Source organism: Thalassophryne amazonica, chromosome 8 (assembly GCF_902500255.1).
Source record: "Thalassophryne amazonica chromosome 8, fThaAma1.1, whole genome shotgun sequence".
Classification (NCBI taxonomy): domain Eukaryota; kingdom Metazoa; phylum Chordata; class Actinopteri; order Batrachoidiformes; family Batrachoididae; genus Thalassophryne; species Thalassophryne amazonica.
Genome location: NC_047110.1, coordinates 15,752,259 through 15,776,413, shown reverse-complemented (window position 1 = coordinate 15,776,413; position 24,155 = coordinate 15,752,259). Strand labels below are relative to the sequence as shown.

At 44.7% G+C, this 24,155-nt stretch overlaps 1 protein-coding gene across 2 annotated transcripts in view; it reads left to right on the top strand.

Moving 5' to 3' along the window:
• The window catches only part of sycp3 (synaptonemal complex protein 3), a 79,872-nt gene extending 65,413 nt beyond the window's left edge, over positions 1–14,459 (top strand). Inside the window, exon 7 of one of the 2 annotated variants that reach the window (XM_034175764.1) lies at positions 14,120–14,459. In XM_034175764.1, coding sequence (XP_034031655.1) covers positions 14,120–14,173 — 54 coding nt within the window. In that variant the 3' untranslated portion in view covers positions 14,174–14,459. The remainder of the gene's footprint in view (positions 1–14,119) is intronic. The other variant, XM_034175763.1, reaches the window with a different exon arrangement.
• Positions 14,460–24,155: the final 9,696 nt, after the last annotated feature.

The following is a 24,155-nucleotide window of genomic DNA, read 5'->3' as shown; positions in this document are numbered from 1 at the left end:
ACCAAGAGACAGGAGATACAACCAAGAGAGACAGGGACAGTAAAACCCAAGCAAGGAAAAACCCAGACAAGAGAATAAGACTACAGCGAAGCAAACATAGCTGTTGTGAAAGTGTAGTGACGCAGACCCACAACAGGGGGCGTAAATGAATGGACAATGAATGAGCCAAAATACAACACTTTTACTGTTGTGAATGTGCACAATGAAATACAGACGATTACAGAATTTATATGCAGTCAGTCCACAGAGGTGACGTGTGGGCAGGGTCGAGGATAGAAGACGTCTGTCCAGACAAGAACCGGATCCCACACGATTTCCACTGCCACCGAACCCGGAAGATACTGGAGCCGCCAAGTCCCGAGTCCCCAGGTGACCACTGTCTCCGGCTGTCGGATCTGGTACTGCTGGCAGGAAGCAGAAACAGTTAGGTGTGGGTGTGTGCACACCCAGTAAGTCAGCAATACAGGTGGGTATTACACCTCCACCTCTGCAATTACGAACACAGTCTTTTACAGAACCTGAACAGTCACTTGTCACACTGATCGTGAAGGGTGCGCTCCGTCACTGACCAGCTCAGCCTCCAGCTGACGCAAGTAACCAGGTACTCCTGTAACAGACAGACAAACGGAGTGCGATACGGCACAGATACGGCTGAGGATTATTACCTCCAATGGAAGGTGATATCTCGGCAGCGGGGTGGAGATGTCGTCTGGCCTTTATGGAGTGGTTGATGAGATGGTGATAGGTGACAGCTGTCATGAGTTGATGAATGACAGCTGTCACTCCCAGCTGTTCCTGTGAGGCGGCAGCGCCCTCTCGTGCCTGAAGCCCACACTTCAGGCAGGGCGCCCTCTGGTGGTGGGCCAGCAGTACCTCCTCTTCAGCGGCCCACACAACAGGACCCCCCCCTCAACGGGCACCTCCCGGCGCCCGACCAGGCTTGTCGGGGTGTCGGGTGTAGAAGTCGGCCAGGGGGCCGGGTCCAGGATGAAGCTCCTCTTCACCCAGGAGCGTTCTTTGGGTCCATACCCCTCCCAGTCCACCAAATACTGGAACCCCCGGCCCATACGATGGACGTCCAGGAGCCGGCGTACTGTCCATGCGGGCTCCCTGTCGATGATCCGGGCAGGAGGCGGCGCTGGTCCGGGAGCACAGAGGGGTGAGGTGTGGTGTGGTTTAATCCTGGAGATGTGAAAAACAGGGTGGATCCGCAGTGAAGCCGGGAGCTGGAGCTTCAGCAGGGCTGAGGATCTTGAGGATTTTAAATGGTCCAATGTACCTGTCCTTCAACTTAGGGGAGTCCACTTGGAGGGGGATGTCCTTAGTTGAAAGCCACACCTCCTGCCCGGGCTGGTATGCAGGGGCCGGGGAACGCTGGCGGTCTGCATGGGCCTTAGCCCTCGTCCAGGCCTTCAACAAGGCAGAACGGGCGGTGCACCACACCCGACGGCATCTTCGCAGGTGGGCCTGGACCGAGGGCACACCGACCTCTCCCTCCACCACGGGAAACAATGGGGGCTGGTACCCCAGACACACCTCAAATGGGGAGAGGCCGGTGGCAGAAGACAGCTGGCTGTTATGTGCCAGATGGTCACTCCAGGCCGTCGGGAGCGCGGATGTCACACAGCGGAGGGTCTGTTCAAGTTCTTGGTTGGCCCGCGCTACCTGTCCATTCGTCTGTGGGTGATACCCGGACGAGAGGCTCACGGTGGCCCCCAGTTCTCTGCAGAAGCTCCTCCAGACCTGTGAGGAGAACTGAGGACCACCATCCGAGACAATGTCAGTTGGTATCCCATGCAGACGCACGACGTGGTGGACCAGGAGGTCTGCTGTCTCCTGGGCCGTTGGGAGCTTCGGGAGGGCCACGAAGTGGGCCGCCTTGGAGAAACGGTCCACTACCGTGAGGATAGTCGTCATGCCCTGGGACGGCGGGAGGCCCGTGACAAAGTCCAGGCTAATGTGGGACCAGGGGCGACAAGGCACCGGGAGCGGTTGCAGAAGTCCTTCAGTCTTGGAGTGGTCTGCCTTGCCCCTGGCACAGGTGGTACAGGCCTGAACATATTCCCAGACGTCGGCTTCCGTGGACGCCCACCAGAAGCGCTGCCGGACCACTGCCATGGTCCTTCGCACCCCCGGGTGACAGGAGAGCTTGGAACCATGACAGAAGTCCAGGACTGCAGCTCTGGCTTCTGGTGGGACGTAGAGGCGGTTCTTCGGGCCTGTGCCTGGGTCCGGGCTCCGTGCCAGGGCCTCCCAGACAGTCTTCTCTACGTCCCAGGTGAGGGTGGCCACGATAGTGGACTCAGGAATGATGGATTCCGGCGGATCCGACAGCTCTGTTTTGACTTCATCTTCATGTACCCGGGACAGGGCATCCGACCTTTGGTTCTTGGTCCCGGGGAGATAGGTGATCTGGAAGTCAAAACGCCCGAAGAACAATGACCAGCGGGCTTGCCTTGGGTTCAGCCGCTTGGCGGTCCTGATATACTCCAGGTTCCGATGGTCCGTGAAAACCGTGAACGGCTCCGAAGCTCCCTCCAACAGGTGTCTCCACTCCTCAAGAGCCTCCTTCACCGCAAGAAGTTCCCGATTGCCCACGTCATAGTTCCGCTCTGCCGGGGTCAACCTGCGAGAAAAGTAGGCACAAGGGTGAAGAACCTTGTCGGACTCCCCGCTCTGGGATAACACGGCTCCTATCCCTGAGTCAGAGGCGTCCACTTCAACCACAAACTGGCGGCAAGGATCGGGCTGCACCAGAACTGGTGCAGTCGAAAACCGACGTTTCAACTCCCTAAACGCGGCTTCGCACCGGTCCGACCAGGTGAAGGGGACTTTTGCGGAGGTCAGGGCTGTCAGGGGGCTAACTACCTGACTGTAGCCCTTAATGAACCTCCTGTAGAAATTTGCAAAGCCGAGGAACTGTTGCAGCTTCCTACGGCTTGTCGGTTGGGGCCAATCTCTCACCGCCGCAACCTTGGCCGGATCAGGGGCGACGGAGTTGGAGGAGATGATGAACCCCAGGAAGGACAAAGAAGTGCGGTGGAACTCACTCTTCTCACCCTTCACAAACAGCCGGTTCTCCAACAACCGCTGCAGGACCTGACATTCATGCTGGACTTGGGTCTCAGGATCCGGGGAAAAGATGAGTATATCATCCAGATATACAAAGACAAATCGGTGCAGGAAGTCCCGCAAGACGTCATTTACCAAAGCTTGGAACGTCGCGGGGGCGTTAGTGAGGCCGAACGGCATGACCAGGTACTCAAAGTGACCTAATGGGGTGTTAAATGCCGTCTTCCACTCGTCTCCTTTCCGGATCCGAACCAGGTGATATGCATTCCTAAGATCTAATTTGGTGAAAATTTGGGCTCCATGCAGGGGCGTGAACACTGAATCCAACAGGGGCAATGGGTATCGATTGCGAACTGTAATCTCGTTCAGCCCCCTGTAATCAATGCATGGACGGAGTCCGCCGTCTTTCTTGCCCACAAAAAAGAAACCAGCACCCATCGGGGAGGTGGAGTTCTGGATCAGCCCGGCAGCTAACGAATCCCGGATGTAGGTCTCCATTGATTCGCGTTCAGGACGTGAGAGGTTGTACAGTCTACTGGACAGGTACTCAACGCCCGGGATCAAATCAATGGCACAATCGTACGGACGGTGCGGGGGAAGAGTCAGTGCCAGATCTTTGCTAAAGACGTCAGGAAGATCATGGTACTCCTCAGGCACCGCCGTCAGATTGGGGGGAACTGTTACCTCCTCGTTAGCAGTCACACCGGGGGGAACCGAGGATCCTAAACACTCCCGGTGGCAGGTTTCGCTCCACTGAGCCACTCAATCTCCTCCCGATGATTCCCAGACACTATCAGAGTTACTGGCAGTGTCTTGTGTGTGATTAAAGGGAGAAGGGTGCCATCTAGTGCCCGCACCTTCAATGGTGAAGGGAGCGCCACTAGAGGGAGCCCTACTTGCCCATCTGCTGTCCAGCAGATTCCCTTCTGACCCCATGTCCACCAGTGCTGGGGCCTGAAGGGTTAGATCCCCACTCAGGATCGTAACTGGGAGACGTGCAGATATGCGTGTATGTCCCATGTGAATGTTATGACCCACCCTTAGCCCAGTCTCTAAATGCGAGTGTTGTCGTTTTGGCCGTTTGGGGCAGTTTTTCTGTATATGCTCTTTTGAGCTGCAGAGAAAACACTCCCCACGGGCCAGCCTCCTCATTCTGTCATCTGATCTCCTTTTGGCCCTGCTCGTCTCCCTAACAACGTCAGCAGGAGGAGCTGTTGCCACATGGAGCGCTGAGGCTGTTGAGCGTGGGGAGGGCGGAACCTTTTCGGACCTGGAAGGGAGAGGGACGGCGCGTGCCCGGCCACGTCCTTCGTCTCGCTCCCGACGGCGTTGTTCTAACCGATTGTCTAATCGTATGACTAGATCAATAAGCCCGTCCAAATCCCGCAGGCTCGTCCTTAGCCACCAGATGCTCCTTTAGGACCAGAGACAGTCCGTTTACAAAGGCGGCGCAGAGTGCAACGTTATTCCAGCCGGACCTCGCAGCCGCAATGCGGAAGTCGACTGCATACACGGCTGCACTCTGACGCCCCTGTCTCAGAGACAGCAGCACCGTTGAAGCGGTCTCGCCTCTATGTGGGTGATAGAACACCAGTCTGAACTCCTTCACAAACTCAGTATACACCGTTCGGAGCTGTGCATTCTGCTCCCAAAGCGCCGTAGCCCAGGCGCGTGCCTCACCTCGAAGCAAATTAATTACATAAGCCACCTGACTGGAGTCTGACGCGTACATCACGGGACGCTGTGCAAAGACGAGTGAACACTGCATTAAGAAATCCGCGCACGTCTCTACACAACCTCTGTATGGTTCTGGGGGACTTATGTATGCTTCAGGGGATGGTGGGGGGGGAGTCGTTGAATGACCATTGGAATGTCTATATTTGGCACCGGGTCAGCAAGAGGAGAAGCTGCAGCAGCGCCCTGAGCGCGCGCTTCCACCTGCGCGGTGAGAGCCTCCATCCTGCGGTTGAGGATGACGTTCTGCTCGGTCATTAGATCCAACCGAGCAGTAAAGGCGGTGAGGATTTGCTGCAACTCACCAATCACGCCTCCTGCTGACGCCTGTACACCCTGCTCTTCCATTGGTTGTCCAACAGATGGTTGATGCCCCTCGTGATCCATGACGTTGGCCGAGATATCCTGTTGTGAAAGTGTAGTGACACGGACCCACAACAGGGGGCGTAAATGAATGGACAATGAATGAGCCAAAATACAACACTTTTACTGTTGTGAATGTGCACAACGAAATACAGACGATTACAGAATTTATATGCAGTCAATCCACAGAGGTGACGTGTGGGCAGTCTCGAGGATAGAAGACGTCTGTCCAGACAAGAACCGGATCCCACATGATTTCCACTGCCACCGAACCCGGAAGATACTGGAGCCGCCAAGTCCCGAGTCCCCAGGTGACGACCATCTCCGGCTGTCGGATCTGGTACTGCTGGCAGGAAGCAGAAACAGTTATGTGTGGGTGTGTGCACACCCAGTAACAGTCAGCAATACAGGTGGGTATTACACCTCCACCTCCGCAATTACGAACACACAGTCTTTTACAGAACCTGAACAGTCACTTGTCACACTGATCGTGAAGGGTGCGCTCCGTCACCCTGCCGTCACCGACCAGCTCAGCCTCCAGCTGACGCAAGTAACCAGGTACTCCTGTATCAGACAGAAAAACGGAGTGCGATACGGCACAGATACGGCTGAGGATTATTACATCCAATGGTAGGTGATATCTTGGCAGCGGGGTGGAGATGTCGTCTGGCCTTTATGGAGTGGTTGATGAGATGGTGATAGGTGACAGCTGTCATGAGTTGATGAATGACAGCTGTCACTCCCGGCTGTTCCTGTGAGGCGGCAGCACCCTCTCGTGCCTGAAGCCCGCACTTCAGGCAGGGCGCCCTCTGGTGGTGGGCCAGCAGTACCTCCTCTTCAGCGGCCCACACAACAATAGCAAAAGCATGAAAATACAACCAGGCAGAACCTCACATCCTGACATAAGCGACGTATAAAATAATGACAGGTGCTCATTGTGCTGTTTTCACATGCTCAAACGGAATTTATAGGCTTGAAAGGTGGCTGAAAACACACGATTGCAGGGCTTGTCAAGTCCACTTAAAGATGGAAAGAAGAAGAAGAAATGTGGTTGTAAACCTCCGTTCATTCTACACAATTTCCCCACAGAAAAGAAATATCCAGACGGACGTTAAAGATGGACTAAAATTGTAAGTTTCTTGCACACATTTATTTTCTCAATATCCTGAAACCGTGCCGAATTATAATGTGGTTGATGACGCCGTTTTCGTGCATCGGCTTATGACTGTGATGTCATGCCATGAATGACATGGCGTGTAATATTGTAATATTGACATGTTCTATAAATGAACTGCATGCATGCACATATCACTATATGTCTGTCAACTTATCAAAACAAACGTGACACCAAAGAGGTTATATGTAAGATCCACCTTCCTTGTCATCATTACGAAGCTGGTGGAGTAGCGATTTCTCATCCCTGCTTAGCAAATATTCTGCAATATCCAGTTTCAGACTCTGGACTTCGTCTAACCATGCATCAGTTGCCTTCAAGGGGTCAGAAATTTGTTTGTCTCCAACTGTCAACAAGGACTGGTCGTCATTTTCGACAGCAGCTCTCTCTTCCTCCTTTGTTAGTACCGATGGTAGTTTCTGTACCGTTGTAGCATACACAAAGGCAGCCTGCTCTTCTTTCTGTTTCTGTTTACTGCCGTACGCAGTCCTGGTTGTAACAGGCAGTCTGCGTAGTTTACAAAAACGCTTTAAATCGTAGAACTCCTCGCTGCTTTCTGCCTTCTTTGCATGTGGATTGGTACCCGAAGAATTTACCGTACCCATAATGCACCGTGTGGCCCGAGATGTGCACTTCGCTCATTAGAGCAGTTAGACAATGTGTAGCTTCATTGTCCCCTCACTTGTGAACAAGACCCTGAGGTACTTGCACTCCTTCACTTGGGGCAAGACCGCTTTCCCTACACGGAGTAGGCAATCCATCGGTTTCCTGCTGAGAACCATGGCCTCGGATTTAGAGGTGTTGATCCTCATCCCAGCCACTACACACTCGGCTGCGAACCGATCCAATGAGTGTTGGAGGTCACCGGCCGATGAAGCCAACAGGACCACATCATCTGCAGAAAGCAGTGATGAGACCCTGAGCCCACCAAACTGGAAAGCCTCCTCCCCTGACAATGCTTTGATTTCCTGTCCATGAATATCACAAACAGGATTGGTTACAAGGCGCAGCCCTGGCGGAGGCCAATCTCCACTGGAAACGAGTGCGACTTACTGCCAAGCACCCAAACACAGCTCTCGCTTTGTGAGTACAGAGGTTGGATGGCTCTGAGAACCCCCTCACTCCATAATCCCGCATCACCTCCCATAGTATCTCCCGGGGTCATACGCCTTCTCCAAGTCCACAAAACACATGTAGACTGGATGGGCATACTTCCAGGCACCTTCCAGGATCCTTGTGAGAGTTAAGAGTTGGTCGGTTGTTCCATGACCAGGACGGAACCCGCATTGTTCCTCTTCAGAGGTTTGACTGTCAGCTGAACCTTCCTTTCCAGCACCCTGGAGTAGACTTTACCAGGGAAGCTGAGTAGTGTGATGCCCCTGTAGTTGGCACACACTCTCACTTTTTAAATATGGGGACCACCACCCCAGCTTGCCACTCCTTAGGCACTGTCCCAGACCTCAGCGCAATGTTGAAGAGACGTCTAGACGTGTAGACTTTCCTTCATCGGAGAAAAGACATTGGCTTTGAGTGGATTTACAGGAAGTACACAAGAATATAAGTTTACTTTTTATTGATGTAGACTTTCTTTCATTGGAAATATAGACATTGTGTCTTTGAATGGATTTACAGGAATTTACACAAGAATATAATTGACTTTTTTACAATAAGGTATGTTATTGATGTTTTACCATGGTTTTCAAAATATTCTACAAGCTTTAGCTGCGGTTTTTGAAATGCTTTCACTGTCTTTTCAGTCTTCATGAATTTCATGTAGTTTCATTGGTCTGAGTTAATGCATAATTTTATTCACAATTAAAAGGAGAATCGTTACAGGTCCTAATTCCATGTAATATTCTATTATTTCAACATTATCATTGACAGTTCAAATGAAAGGTTTAATCTAGGATGATATGCACTTCTTTTGAGATATTTTGTTCCAGGAGATGCTGAAAGTGTATCAGTAAATACAAAATTAATTTGGTTTCTGGGGCCCCGCGGGCCCTAGACCCCGGCTCCTGGGGAGCTGTGCACCGACCCCCTGCAAATTTCCCTTGGATTTCACAATTTTCATTGACAGCTCTGAAATATGTAATTTTCTGCAGCTGTAAGATGATGGAAAACCTTGAAATGGCTTAAAAAGTGTTTGAATGTGACACTGGAAGTGCTGTATGAACCCCTTGTGATAATTGTGGGTATATATACCCACTGGTCATGAAAATTTGAGGTACAGTGGATGTTTTGGGGGTACAGTGAAAAACAATCTCAACAACTCACCAAAAATGAATATTGTTTTATTTTTTAGGCGATAGTTATTGGATTTATTGGTTTTTGGAGCCACCGACAGCTTTAAAAATTGTGACTGCTTAGTGTGTTGCTCAAAAATTTGAAGAGTGGTGTTTTGTCCTGGATTTGTGAGCTTTAACTGATACCCTACGTTATCGATTTAACTGAATTTTTATCTGAGCGCTTCCAAAGGATCACGGTGCCCGTGCGTCCTGTCTGGCCACGAGGAGATGTTCTATCTAATGGAATTAAGATTTATGCGTGGACCAGCTGTGCGCATATGCATTCAAGCTGCCACAAACAACTATTTTGATAGTCGATTAGTCAATGATTATTTTTGCGCTTAGTTGACTAGTTGGATCATACGTAAATTTCAGCTTATCGCATTTTATCGATATCAATATCATTATTGATTCCGCTTATCAATCCAATTTCTTATCGATTCCCTTATCGATACCTCCTGTGAATTTTCTGTATGCTACAAGTAGGCTTTACAGGTTTTCTATTTCACCAACATTTTATTGAGTCTTAAAGTGAATAAATATGAAATTGGTCACTGGATCGTTAAACTCTGGGTATAAATAAACTCTACATGGTGGATCCTTGATCTTTGGACATAGATAGAAAAATCTGTAGTTTTTGGAAATAGCATTTCCTTTCAGACATTAATGCCATGGATGTCACTCCATACATCTGCGCTGAGCTCAGCTGGCTGCTGGAGTCTGCAGGTCAGCAGCCATACAGTCTTTGGCTACTGCATGTCAGCCAGGACATCTCATTTTGGGAGGAAAAAAAACCCCATTTTGATCAATTGCAGTTTATTGTTTGTATTACAACGTTTGGAAAGATGTGTCATTAGATTTAAACAGCGATTCGCTTTGAAGTTATTAATTCGAAACGGGCTCTATCTTTCTAACTTGACTCGGCGGCACCACATTTGGAGCAACGGTACGGAGAATGATTTTCATTTCTTTCTCGGAACAAGAGAGGAGTCCCAGTTAGTCACTTTAATCCGCACAAAAGTGACTCACGATTGACATATTTTAATGGCTTTAAGAGGGGATAAGAAGAAGAGTTGCTGCTTCTGAAGAGGAGCGAAGCAAGATGCAACGAAGCAGCGAATTGAAGCACTGCTTCATTGGTTCAAGGTTCAAAGCAAATGACTTGTCGACTACTAAATTAGTTGTCGATGGTTTCAGTAGTCAACGTAGTCGTGCTTGCTTAGTCAACTAGTCGTGGCAGCCCTAGCATGCATGCTGGACGTGTCCTGTTTGACCACAGTCGTTGCACAAACCAAATTTGTTGTATTTTCTTCTTTTTATTTATTTTTCTGAGACCATTCGCAGACCGAATGGTCTCCCCTAAAAATCGGTCAGCCTTGCTTCACTGCGCATGTGTCATTAGCCGCGGTTCACAGATTAACACCTTGTTTCTGCTTCAAACTGCACTCCAGAGACAGATATCTGAAGCTTTTGTACAACAATCATTTCCACATAAATTCAGCATTATTTCATCATACATTCTGTACATTTTGTAACATTGTTATAGTGTAAAGTTTTATTATATATTACTTGTTTTACTGCTCTATTTTTTTTTTTATGTTAGCACCAAGTACCGCAGCAATTTCCTAATGTTGTGAACTTGTTCACTCATATGGCAATAAAACCTTTCTGATTCTAATAAAACATGGATGAAGCGATCAAAGCGCTGGCGCTAAATGAGCTGCTAGCTGATGCTTTCACTGCGTGTCGGTCATTTAAAACGTCACGGAATTTTGCTGAGTTTCTGCTTTGAACGGCCTTGTTTGTACTTAAAATGGACTTTTAAGAGGTTTTATCTTTATCATCTGATGCTTAATAATCCCATTAATCCATTTGATTGCTTTGGGTTTAAGAGACTCCGTCTCAGATGAGCTGCTGAGCTCCGAAATGACACATGCTCATTGAAGCAAGACGGACAGATTTTTAGGCGGGACCGTTCGGTCTGCGGCACCAGGTCTGCAGCGACCCTCGTGCATGCAGCGACAGTGAGCTTCACCTGTGTGGACAATGTGGATGAGGCGATCGGGATTTTTTTTTCCATTGTTTGTAAGGACGGCAGTGGAAGTTGAAAGACACAGCTCCTGGACATCATCAGACATCTAAGTTTTCCGTGGAAATACAGATTTCCCCTTTTTTAAATTTTTCCCAAGAAAACCTGATCAAGCAGGTCCGTGGATTGCTCCGCGGCTCCACCACGACTGACTGCCTTTGCAGTCTTCATCAGGCCACGGCCTGCATCAATAATTCATTGTTCTGACCTGTTACCTCTCCAAAAGCTGCATTGACATGTTAACGTTTAAATCAGTCCTCTGCATTTTTCCATGCTCTGAACTGCAGCGATTACATGATTGTGATTTTGTGTCACGGTGACTTATTTTAAAGTTGGCAAAAAATTACGTTCTGTTCGGAAGAAATGCTGCAGCTCCGCAGCAGATTTGTTTGTTTACAATAAAGTGTAAAACTTTCTCCTGGTCCATAATTTTTAATTAAAAAGACAAACCCATCAATTCTCAAAAACAATTGTCATTGTTAAACTTTGAATATTATTATTATTATTTATTTTATTTTATTTTATTTATTTATTTTTTTTTACTGAGCGATCCTGGCCCTTGAGTCCCAGAAAAATCCGTAAACCAATAAATCCAATACATATGGCGTTATTTGTAGACATTATAGAATTTGGACATTGAGCCACAGGAGAGTGAAGCTTTTGTGATGTAATTTTTTGACAGTCACAATCTCATGTTTCAAAAACACTTTAGTAAAATAGTGACTATACCACGATTCTTTTCTGTCGCTTCACATTTTTCTAGATATAGATAGGCTACAGCTAAATAAAAAAACAGTTGTGCATGTGTCACAAGTCAAGACAAAAACAACAGACATATTGAAGAAAGAAGAAAACTATTGTCTATCTTAAATAATTATTCAAATTAAGATCCTCCAGACTGTAAACTTATGTGAAACAATAAAAATAAATAAATAAATAAATTACTCAAGAAGAACAAAGGTGACAGGAATAAATAAATGTTAACACTTTAGTTAACATTAATTTATAAAGACATTAAAATAAGAAAACGCAATATATTCAGATTGGATGGATGGATGGAAGTTAGTGAAATACAAAGACTTGAGTTTCTCAGTCCCACAGTTTACAATTTAACTGTCCAAGTCTGCAGTGTTGTAGTGAAACAATAATTCTCAAGCACAAATCTCCCCCTTTGATATAAACGACAATCAGGTGGTCAGCCTTCAAAATACAAAACAAACGAACAAAAAATCCCCAACAAAAGACAACAAATTACCAGCCTTGTACACAATTTTCCTTGTTCTCAGCACTGAAAAAAATAGACGTCTCTGCAATAATTTTCATGTAGCTTCATGTTTTCTGTTGGCTTTTTATTATTTTTATTTTGCTGTATTCACTCAAGCAGTAAACATCAGATGTCTAACCAGTGGGTATTGCTGCTTGTTAATAAGCAAGTTAGACTATGAACATAACAAAGGCATAAAAATAAATAGTGTCCCTGTTCAGGTAATTATGGACCTGACTGTATTTCCATAGTTGCACAAAAGCACTACAGAGTTTAACAGTTTTTCAGCAACTCAGTTCATATATAAAACAAACTTGCTAAGCTTCTGAAGATGTATGGAAAACATTGAACATATTACAATATGGTTAAAACCAAAATCATTTACAACTGTATGTATGTAAAACATTTGTTAGCAAGTCAGAAGAAAATAAAAAACAATACTGTAATGCGGATATTGTAAGTTTGCGTGTTTGTATATATAATAGCCATATAATAAACAAATTATTAACCTTGCTTGCTCGGTCCGTACGGGGATATCAGACGTTTATGTTTTTCACAGGGACTTCGCTGACACTTAGTCCATCCTTACACCTCGGTCTGATATTTCCCCATGCAGACCTCTACCTCGGTTAATAATTTTTAACTGTTTAACCACCTGGTCTCAGGCCAATACCACTTCTCTTAAACCAGTGCAGTCTTTCAATCCACTGCAAATTATTTGGTTCTTACCAAGATAAAAAAGTTTAGATTTAGAAGTGTTCAGTAATTTATCTTGTTTAAAAAGTTAATTTTTTATTTTGTGTTCAACTTTACACTATAATCTCAAATCAAGCAATCTCGTCATCTGAAATGATCTTGCTGCATGGACAGATAATTTCACTTGTTTTGAGTATCTTTTCACTCAAATGTAGCGTTTTTATCTTGTTCTTAGAAGCCCATTTTTTGCAGTGTAAACAAAAGCTTCAAGTTAAAAAACACAATTTTATAATCTTAACAAAATATAAATTATTTCAGCGGGAAAAACCTGATACAAGTCAGAGATTCTTGTCATATATAACATTATTAATTGATTGGCATCTCCTGTATATTAACACTATTTGTAAAAACAGGTTCAACAGCTATATACAGTTGTATGCAAAAGTTTGGGCACCCCTGATAATTTTCATGATTTTCCTTTATAAATCACTGGTTGCCTGGATCAGAAATTTCAGTTAAATATATCATATAGCAGACAAACAGTGATATTCAAGTAGTGAAATGAAGTTTATAGGATTTACAGAAAGTATGCAATAATTATTTAAACAAAATTGGGCAGGTGGCACCCTTGTCATTTTATTAATTTGAATACATTTAACACTAATTATTGGAACACAAAATGGGTTTGGTAAGCTCATTGACCCTTGACCTCCTTACACAGGTGAATCCAATCATGAGAAAGGGTATTTAAGGTGGCCATTTACAAATGTTTCCCCTCTTTGCATCTCTTCTAATGAGTGGAATTATGGGAGCCTCTAAACAACTATCAAATGACCTGAAAACAAAGATTGTTCAATATCATGGAGAAGGATACAAAAAGCTATCTCAGAGATTTCAGCTGTCATTTTCCACTGTGAGAAGCATAGTGAGGAAATGGAAGAGCACAGGCACAGGCCCGAAGTGGCAGGCCAAGAAAAATCTCAGATAAGCTGAAGCATAGGATGGTGAGAACAGTCATAGTCAATCCACAGACCTGCTCCAAAGACCTACAACATGACCTTGCTGCAGATAGTGTTTCTGTGCATTGTTCAGCTATACAGTGCACTTTGCACAAAGAGCTGCTGTATTGATGTTGTAATGCAGAGGAAGCCTTTTCTGTATACATGCCACAAACAGAGTCACTTGAGCTATGCTAAAGCACATTTGGACAAGTCAGCTTCATTTTGGAATAAGGTGCTGTGGACTGATGAAACTAAAGTTGAGTTATTTGGACATAACAAGGGGCGGTATGCATGACTGAAAAAGAACACAGCATTCCAAGAAGTTGATATTAGTAATCAGTTTATTTTCAAATAAGTTGTATTTTAAGGATGTTACAATGATATAGGATGCATATGTCGACTATATATGATGTAATGTTATTGGTGTTTGTTTTACAGCAACAACAGGAGATGGCCACAGTCCGCAAATCACTGCAGTCCATGCTGTTCTAATGTGTTAACTATGGTTCCAAAAATTGTGAAATTAATGTTATTATTGTTACTGTAATTTTGTCATACAGTCAGTTTAATTCCTCTTTGTTGATTAATTGATAGATTTCTGTTTTTGAAGTTGAATAAAAATTTCAGTTTTACTGTATGTGTTAAATATATTTGATTCATCCTCCAGAGAACCTCAAATGGGTAGTTTTGTGGAGTCAGATCAGTGACTAGCAGCATTCATAGGGAAAGTAAAATTTAGAATTGAAAGACAAAATCGCTGCTAAAAAGAAAACACTCGAGAATTGCAATAAAGATTTTAAAGGAATCCAAGTTGAAATTTTTCAAAAGGGATTTGAAGACAAATTTCCTTTTGCACATTTAAAATTAAGATCTGAACTTACTTAAAACATTATTTTCAGACTTTTGGGGGGATATTTGCTATATATTTACTGGAATTTTAGGATGGAGTCCAGAAAAAAAAATTACTGCAACATGACATTGCATCAAATATATGGTTTAAAATGTAAATGTTATAAGCACCCATGCTCAGATGTGTATATTTATCTCAAGAAACATGATATTTTTATATTTTATATATTTCTTTTTTTTATTTTCTACATTTCTGTCAGTGCCACAACATACTTGATAATTAGCATATTTTTTAGGATGTCTTATTGAAAACTGGCGGGTTTATTACATCTGCCAGGGACATAATAAAATCATTGGCATTTATTTATTTATTTGTCCATCTGTTTGTTAGCGGGATTACGTCAAAACTACTGCATGGATTTTGACAAAATTTTCATCCCAGATACATATTTCACCATGGAAGACTCCATTAAATTTTGGAGGTGATCTGGATCTGGATCTGGATCCGGATTCTGGATCAAGTTTCACTTTATATAGGCTTTGAAGGTTTATGTCCAAACTACTTCATGGATTCTTACCAAATTTTCACCACAGATACATATTAGGCCATGGATGGCTCCATTAAATTTTGGATGTGACTCTGATCCAAATCCAGATTTTGGATCAAGATTTCACTTTATATATTGCTTTGAAGGATTACGTCAAAACTATTTCATGGATTCTAAGCAAATTTGCACCACAGGTAGATATTACGGCATGGACTGTTGTGAAAGTGGAACACGGACCCACAACAGGGGGCGTAAATGAACGGGCAATGGATAAGCCAAAACAGTAACAATTTAATGTTATGACGTGCACAACGGAATACAGACAAAACAGGTTTGGAAAAACAGTCAATTATACGTTGAGTGACGTGTGGGCAGGCTCGAGGATAGGAGACGTCCGTCCAGAAACGAGCCGGATCCCACACGGCTTCCACCACCAACGGATCTGAAGAACACCGGAGCCGCCAAGTCCTGGGTCCCCAGGTGGCAACCGTCTCCAGCTGTCAGACCTGGTACTGCTGGCAGAGAGAACAGAAACAGTGCAGGTGAGTGTGAGTTTGCACACTCAGTAATCCCTCAGTCTGTGTTCCGTAAGGAGGGAGAACCTCCACCTCCAATAACACACTCGTGCAGCTCCTGTGAAACCACTTATCTGGTTGGGGTGTGAAGCGAAGCCGTCGCAATCCACACCAAATGCCAATACAGCAGACAAGAACACCGTCACAGGAAAATGGCAGCAAATGAGATCAGACTATTGTTGTTTTAGATACAGCAGAGAATTACCTTTAGGGTAGCTGATTTCTCGGCGGGGAGGTGGAGTTGCAGTCCGGCCTTTATGGTGATGGTGATGAGTAGTGGATGAGTGAAAGCTGGTACTGATGATGAGTGACAGCTGTCACTCCCGGTCGCTCCGACGCCCTCTCGTGCTTGATGCCCGCACTTCAAGCAGGGCGCCATCTAGTGGTGGTGGGCCAGCAGTACCTCTTCAGCGGCCCACACAACAATGGACAACTCCACTGAATTTTGGAGGTGATCCGGATCCGCATCCGGATTCTGGCTCAAGATTCACTTTGTATAGGCTTTGAAGAATTATGTCAAAACTGCTTCACGGATGCTCACAGATGTAACAGGTTATCATAAGAAGTGCTAGAAATTGTGTAAACACAATTACAAACCAAATTGAATTTTCTAAGAATTAAATAATTTGCAAATCAACATATATTGTGGGAATGAAAATTATTTTAGAAATGAGATTTAGTTTAAGTGTTGCGAGAGGACCGGGAACTGAAACAGACTCAAATGCAGTGAGACAGGAATGATAAAGAATAGTTTATTTTTATAGTGCTGAGGATATAGTGGATGTGTTCCAGGGGCCTCATGTACAAAGCGTGTGTGTGCACAAAAACGTGGTGTATGTCCATATCCATGCCAACGTTCAGATGTATCAAAAGCGAAATGGCTGTGGAAATGTGTGGTGTGTCAAGCAAAAATCCTGACTGGCGTACGCACGTTTCTATAGCTGTTGGTCCTCTGCTGACATGTAGAGGTGATGCGGGGAAACATTTAGGCATGTGCGCATTCAGATATATTTTTATTATTACTATTATTTGAGCTTTTTTTTGGTTGTTGATGGTGAATCTAGAGCTGCAGAGCTTCTTAACAGGCCCTTGATTGTCTCCATGTGTTCAGTATTTGTCAGTAAACGCATGTGGAATGTTGTGAATGTCACACAGTGTTGGCCCCTCACTGTTTTAACTTCAGTGTGTGTGCGCTGTCCTGAGCCCACAGCATTGTGGCGTCACACATGCTCCCACTAAAGCCTGGGTCCCACCGAATAATGAAGGATGACTAATGAGCCACGCAGCATGTTTTCTTTGCTACGAGAGGGTTTCAGTTAACGAGGCTCCTCTCTGAATGTGGCACTAATTTCAAGAAGTTCAAAATTTAGCAACAACAGCGTGGCACAGTTTGTGTAGGAGTTACTACGATGACTTAGAGGCATGTGGGTGGTGCTTACGAGGCTGCTAAAAGCCCATTATCCATGCGCCTGGCAGCTACGCAGGACCTGAGAGGCTATTTTTGGAGTGGCCGCCTTCTTGCACACACAATTCCACTGCTCTGTGCACTGGATGCTGTATATAAAATAATTATTTTGTAGTGGATTAATCATTTTCTGCCAAACCTTGGATGTTGAAAACACCTCTGATCGCTTCTGGAATCACAGAGGACTGTTTCATCTGGAGACTTTTATTCCTGTCTTTCCTGCTCCATGTGGAATGTATTTTGAACAGCTTAAGGTAACTATTTTTAATGTTTTTATAGCTTGCTAAAACAGTTCCTAGCTGTAAAGGTATATCTATAGTTGATTTATATCTTGTTAATGGATCACATGAGCTCTGCTGTGTGTGTGCACTGTGCACTGAGGCAGTGACTCATCACGCTCCAAAGGAGCTCACAAAAGAGTGATTTTTCAGTCAGTATTGGACGAACATTGTTAAAATTTGGATGACTGCGTGAAAGTGGATGTGTGTTTAAAGCCGTGGAAGAATCAGAATCGCCTTTATTGTCATTGTAATTTGCATTGCAACGAGATTTGAGTGCAACTCCAAAAAGGTGCTTTCCGTGGTGCGAGTAATTTTTAGCCAAATAAAAGATATTAAAATTTAACAATAAATTATTCAGAGTATATGTACAACTAAATAAACATAAGATAAAATAAAATAAAATGTGGACCAAGTAAAATGTAAAACAAGAATTATATACAACTGTGGAATCATATTGCATGGGAATATTGCACATGGTTTACAGATATTGCACAAGAAACTTGAAAAGTGCACATTAGAGTGATTTGTTATTGTTCAGTGCAGTGATTGCTCTGGGGAGAAAGCTGTCCCTGAGTCTGTTTGTCCTAGTTTTGATTGACCTATACTGTCGGCCGGAGGGTAGTATGTCAAACAGGTGGTTGCTGAGGTGGGATGTGTCTTTGCAGATGCTGGCAGCTCTGCTGAGGTAGCGAGAGCTGGCAGTGTCTTCCAGTCTGGGCAGAGAGCAGCCAGTGATCCCCTGGGCCGTTTTGATCACCCTCTGCAGCGCTCTCCTGTCTGCTGCTGTGCACTCCAGGATGCTCTCGATGGTGGCTCTGTAGAACAACACCAGCAGCTTCTCCTCCAGATTGTTTCTCCGGAGCACCCTCAGGAAGTGGAGTCGTTGTTGGGCTTTCTTCATCACCACTGTGGTGTTGGCAGTCCAGGAGAGGCTGTCAGAGAGCTGCACTCCCAGGAACCTGATGGAGCTGACCCTTTCCACACAGTCCCCTTGGGGATGTAGAGCGGGGCTGGGTCAGCCCTGTTCTTCCTGAAGTCCAGGATTATTTCTTTTGTTTTTGTGGTGTTCAGCGGCAGGTTGTTAGCTGAACACCACGCTGTCAGTCGATTTACCTCGTCTCTGTAGTCGGTTTCATCCCCCCTGAGATGAGCCCAATCACGGTGGTATCATCCGCAAACTTTATGATGGTGTTTGTGGGATGGGTCGGAGAGCAGTTGTGTGTGTAAAGGGTGAACAGGGTGAACGGGAGGTGCTCAGTACACAGCCTTGAGGGGAACCGGTGCTGAGTGTGATGGTGGAGAAAAAGTGGGGGCCAAGTTTCACGGACTGTGGGCGGTTTGTGAGGAAGCCCTTGATCCACTGGCAGATGGGGGTGGAGATGCCCAGATGTGTCAGTTTCTGGACCAGGATCTCTGGGATGATATGGTTGAAGGCTGAGCTGAAGGCCAGGAAGAGCATCCTCACATAGCTCCCCTGGTGCTCCAGGTGGCTCAGCACGGTGTGGAGAGCTGTGGTGGTAGTGTCCTCTGTGGAGCGGTTTGCCCTGTAGGCAAACTGGTGGGGGTCCAGAAAGGGAGGCAGACAGGCTCTGATGTGCTGAGAGACCCTTCTTTCAAAGCACTTCATCAATCAATCAATCAATCAATTTTTTTATATAGCGCCAAATCACAACAAACAGATGCCCCAAGGCGCTTTATATTGTAAGGCAAGGCCATACAATAATTATGTAAAACCCCAACGGTCAAAACGACCCCCTGTGAGCAAGCACTTGGCTACAGTGGGAAGGAAAAACTCCCTTTTAACAGGAAGAAACCTCCAGCAGAACCAGGCTCAGGGAGGGGCAGTCTTCTGCTGGGACTGGTTGGGGCTGAGGGAGAGAACCAGGAAAAAGACATGCTGTGGAGGGGAGCAGAGATCGATCACTAATGATTAAATGCAGAGTGGTGCATACAGAGCAAAAAGAGAAAGAAACAGTGCATCATGGGAACCCCCCAGCAGTCTACGTCTATAGCAGCATAACTAAGGGATGGTTCAGGGTCACCTGATCCAGCCCTAACTATAAGCTTTAGCAAAAAGGAAAGTTTTAAGCCTAATCTTAAAAGTAGAGAGGGTGTCTGTCTCCCTGATCTGAATTGGGAGCTGGTTCCACAGGAGAGGAGCCTGAAAGCTGAAGGCTCTGCCTCCCATTCTACTCTTACAAACCCTAGGAACTACAAGTAAGCCTGCAGTCTGAGAGCGAAGCGCTCTATTGGGGTGATATGGTACTACGAGGTCCCTAAGATAAGATGGGACCTGATTATTCAAAACCTTATAAGTAAGAAGAAGAATTTTAAATTCTATTCTAGAATTAACAGGAAGCCAATGAAGAGAGGCCAATATGGGTGAGATATGCTCTCTCCTTCTAGTCCCCGTCAGTACTCTAGCTGCAGCATTTTGAATTAACTGAAGGCTTTTTAGGGAACTTTTAGGACAACCTGATAATAATGAATTACAATAGTCCAGCCTAGAGGAAATAAATGCATGAATTAGTTTTTCAGCATCACTCTGAGACAAGACCTTTCTGATTTTAGAGATATTGCGTAAATGCAAAAAAGCAGTCCTACATATTTGTTTAATATGCGCTTTGAATGACATATCCTGATCAAAAATGACTCCAAGATTTCTCACAGTATTACTAGAGGTCAGGGTAATGCCATCCAGAGTAAGGATCTGGTTAGACACCATGTTTCTAAGATTTGTGGGGCCAAGTACAATAACTTCAGTTTTATCTGAGTTTAAAAGCAGGAAATTAGAGGTCATCCATGTCTTTATGTCTGTAAGACAATCCTGCAGTTTAGCTAATTGGTGTGTGTCCTCTGGCTTCATGGATAGATAAAGCTGGGTATCATCTGCGTAACAATGAAAATTTAAGCAATACCGTCTAATAATACTGCCTAAGGGAAGCATGTATAAAGTGAATAAAATTGGTCCTAGCACAGAACCTTGTGGAACTCCATAATTAACTTTAGTCTGTGAAGAAGATTCCCCATTTACATGAACAAATTGTAATCTATTAGACAAATATGATTCAAACCACCGCAGCGCAGTGCCTTTAATACCTATGGCATGCTCTAATCTCTGTAATAAAATTTTATGGTCAACAGTATCAAAAGCAGCACTGAGGTCTAACAGAACAAGCACAGAGATGAGTCCACTGTCCGAGGCCATAAGAAGATCATTTGTAACCTTCACTAATGCTGTTTCTGTACTATGATGAATTCTAAAACCTGACTGAAACTCTTCAAATAGACCATTCCTCTGCAGATGATCAGTTAGCTGTTTTACAACTACCCTTTCAAGAATTTTTGAGAGAAAAGGAAGGTTGGAGATTGGCCTATAATTAGCTAAGATAGCTGGGTCAAGTGATGGCTTTTTAAGTAATGGTTTAATTACTGCCACCTTAAAAGCCTGTGGTACATAGCCAACTAACAAAGATAGATTGATCATATTTAAGATCGAAACATTAAATAATGGTAGGGCTTCCTTGAGCAGCCTGGTAGGAATGGGGTCTAATAAACATGTTGATGGTTTGGATGAAGTAACTAATGAGAATAACTCAGACAGAACAATCGGAGAGAAAGAGTCTAACCAAATACCGGCATCACTGAAAGCAGCCAAAGATAACGATACGTCTTTGGGATGGTTATGAGTAATTTTTCCTCTAATAGTTAAAATTTTGTTAGCAAAGAAAGTCATGAAGTCATTACTAGTTAAAGTTAATGGAATACTCAGCTCAATAGAGCTCTGACTCTTTGTCAGCCTGGCTACAGTGCTGAAAAGAAACCTGGGGTTGTTCTTATTTTCTTCAATTAGTGATGAGTAGAAAGATGTCCTAGCTATACGGAGGGCTTTTTTATAGAGCAACAGACTCTTTTTCCAGGCTAAGTGAAGATCTTCTAAATTAGTGAGACGCCATTTCCTCTCCAACTTACGGGTTATCTGCTTTAAGCTACGAGTTTGTGAGTTATACCACGGAGTCAGACACTTCTGATTTAAAGCTCTCTTTTTCAGAGGAGCTACAGCATCCAAAGTTGTCTTCAATGAGGATGTAAAACTATTGACGAGATACTCTATCTCCCTTACAGAGTTTAGGTAGCTACTCTGCACTGTGTTGGTATAAGGCATTAGAGAACATAAAGAAGGAATCATATCCTTAAACCTAGTTACAGCGCTTTCTGAAAGACTTCTAGTGTAATGAAACTTATTCCCCACTGCTGGGTAGTCCATCAGAGTAAATGTAAATGTTATTAAGAAATGATCAGACAGAAGGGAGTTTTCAGGGAATACTGTTAAGTCTTCTATTTCCATACCATAAGTCAGAACAAGATCTAAGATATGATTAAAGTGGTGGGTGGACTCATTTACTTTTTGAGCAAAGCCAATAGAGTCTAATAATAGATTAAATGCAGTGTTGAGGCTGTCATTCTCAGCATCTGTGTGGATGTTAAAATCGCCCACTATAATTATCTTATCTGAGCTAAGCACTAAGTCAGACAAAAGGTCTGAAAATTCACAGAGAAACTCACAGTAACGACCAGGTGGACGATAGATAATAACAAATAAAACTGGTTTTTGGGACTTCCAATTTGGATGGACAAGACTAAGAGAAAAGCTTTCAAATGAATTAAAGCTCTGTCTGGGTTTTGGATTAATTATTAAGCTGGAATGGAAGATTGCTGCTAATCCTCCACCCCGGCCCGTGCTACGAGCATTCTGACAGTTAGTGTGACTCGGGGGTGTTGACTCATTTAAACTAACATATTCATCCTGCTGTAACCAGGTTTCTGTTAGGCAGAATAAATCAATATGTTGATCAATTATTATATCATTTACCAACAGGGACTTAGAAGAGAGAGACCTAATGTTTAATAGACCACATTTAACTGTTTTAGTCTGTGGTGCAGTTGAAGGTGCTATATTATTTTTTCTTTTTGAATTTTTATGCTTAAATAGATTTTTGCTGGTTATTGGTAGTCTGGGAGCAGGCACCGTCTCTACGGGGATGGGGTAATGAGGGGATGGCAGGGGGAGAGAAGCTGCAGAGAGGTGTGTAAGACTACAACTCTGCTTCCTGGTCCCAACCCTGGATAGTCACGGTTTGGAGGATTTAAGAAAATTGGCCAGATTTCTAGAAATGAGAGCTGCTCCATCCAAAGTGGGATGGATGCCGTCTCTCCTAACAAGACCAGGTTTTCCCCAGAAGCTTTGCCAATTATCTATGAAGCCCACCTCATTTTTTGGACACCACTCAGACAGCCAGCAATTCAAGGAGAACATGCGGCTAAACATGTCACTCCCGGTCCGATTGGGGAGGGGTCCAGAGAAAACTACAGAGTCCGACATTGTTTTTGCAAAGTTACACACCGATTTAATGTTAATTTTAGTGACCTCCGATTGGCGTAACCGGGTGTCATTACTGCCGACGTGAATTACAATCATGACCACAGGTGTAAGTGCATCAGGCCTGTAGTCATTTATGCTTTCCACTGCTGACTTCTTTGGGACTGGAATGATGGTGAAGGATTTGAGGCAGAGTGGAATGATGGCCTCCAGTTGGTCTCCATCCAGTTGGTCAGCACACGCTTTGAGTACCTTTCCAGGTACACCATCAGGGCCGGCCAACTTCCTGGGGTTCACTGCCTTCAGCACACGTCTCACTTTGTGTTCCTGAAGTGTTAGCGCGCTAGTGCTGGAGGGTGGTGGGTGTGGAGTTGCTGCTGGTCTGTCTGCTTCGAAGCGGGCAAAGAAGCGGTTCAGCTCCTCTGCCAGCAAGGTGTCAGACCTAGGATGTCAGGGTTGCTGCTTCTGTAGTTGGTTATATGATTTATTCCCTGCCATATCCTTCTGGGGTCATTCACAGCGAAGTGATCCTCTATCTTTTTCTTGTGGCAGCCTTGGCCTCTCTGATGCCTCATTTCAGATCGGACTCTCCGGGATGTTGTGGTACTGGTGGAATTCGCTTGTAACTGACAGTTTGTACCTCAGACCGAGTTCATTAAGGTTCTGGCAACTGAAGCTGTGGGTCGCTTTACAAAACTCGAAGAATATATGCGTAAAAAGTAAGAAAAACAAGCACCAAATTGGAGAGCTAAAAGCTGCTGCACCCTTGCACGCCGCTATCATGAATAACTCCAGTGAATCCGCGAAAAACAGCGCAGAGCTGTGCAGCCACACAGAAGGAGAGAGCGCAAAAGACTGATTTTGAAGACAACACAAAGTTCAAAGTTGTATCACCGTGACTTGTAAGCTGCGGAAGAAATAAAGATATATATGTGTATATGTATAAAGTGATCCACAGGTGTATGGAATTAAAGCGGCCACCTCATTCTATATGCAGAATGGCATTGCGTGCAAAAGAGCGATTTTGCTGAAATAAACGGGCACAAAGTTTAAAGTGGGATCATGGTGTGAAAATGAAAATGTGTGAAATGTGAAAATGTTTTTAAAGCCAGGCAAAAAATAAAGCCTTCAGGCCACGGATGGAAAGGAAGCCAGTGAGAAGGAGCACAGAGGCGGTTATCCAGGAATGGAGAACAGCACCGCGTGCGCAAAAGAGCGATTTTGCAGAAATAAACGGACAAACATAAAGTTTAAAGTGGGATCTACGGTGTGTGTGTGTGTTTAAAGCCAGGGAAAAATAAAGCCAGTGAACTGCGGAGCCAGTGAGGAGCACTGAGGTGGCTGTCCAGGAGCCCTTGGTTCGGTTCTTGTTGCGG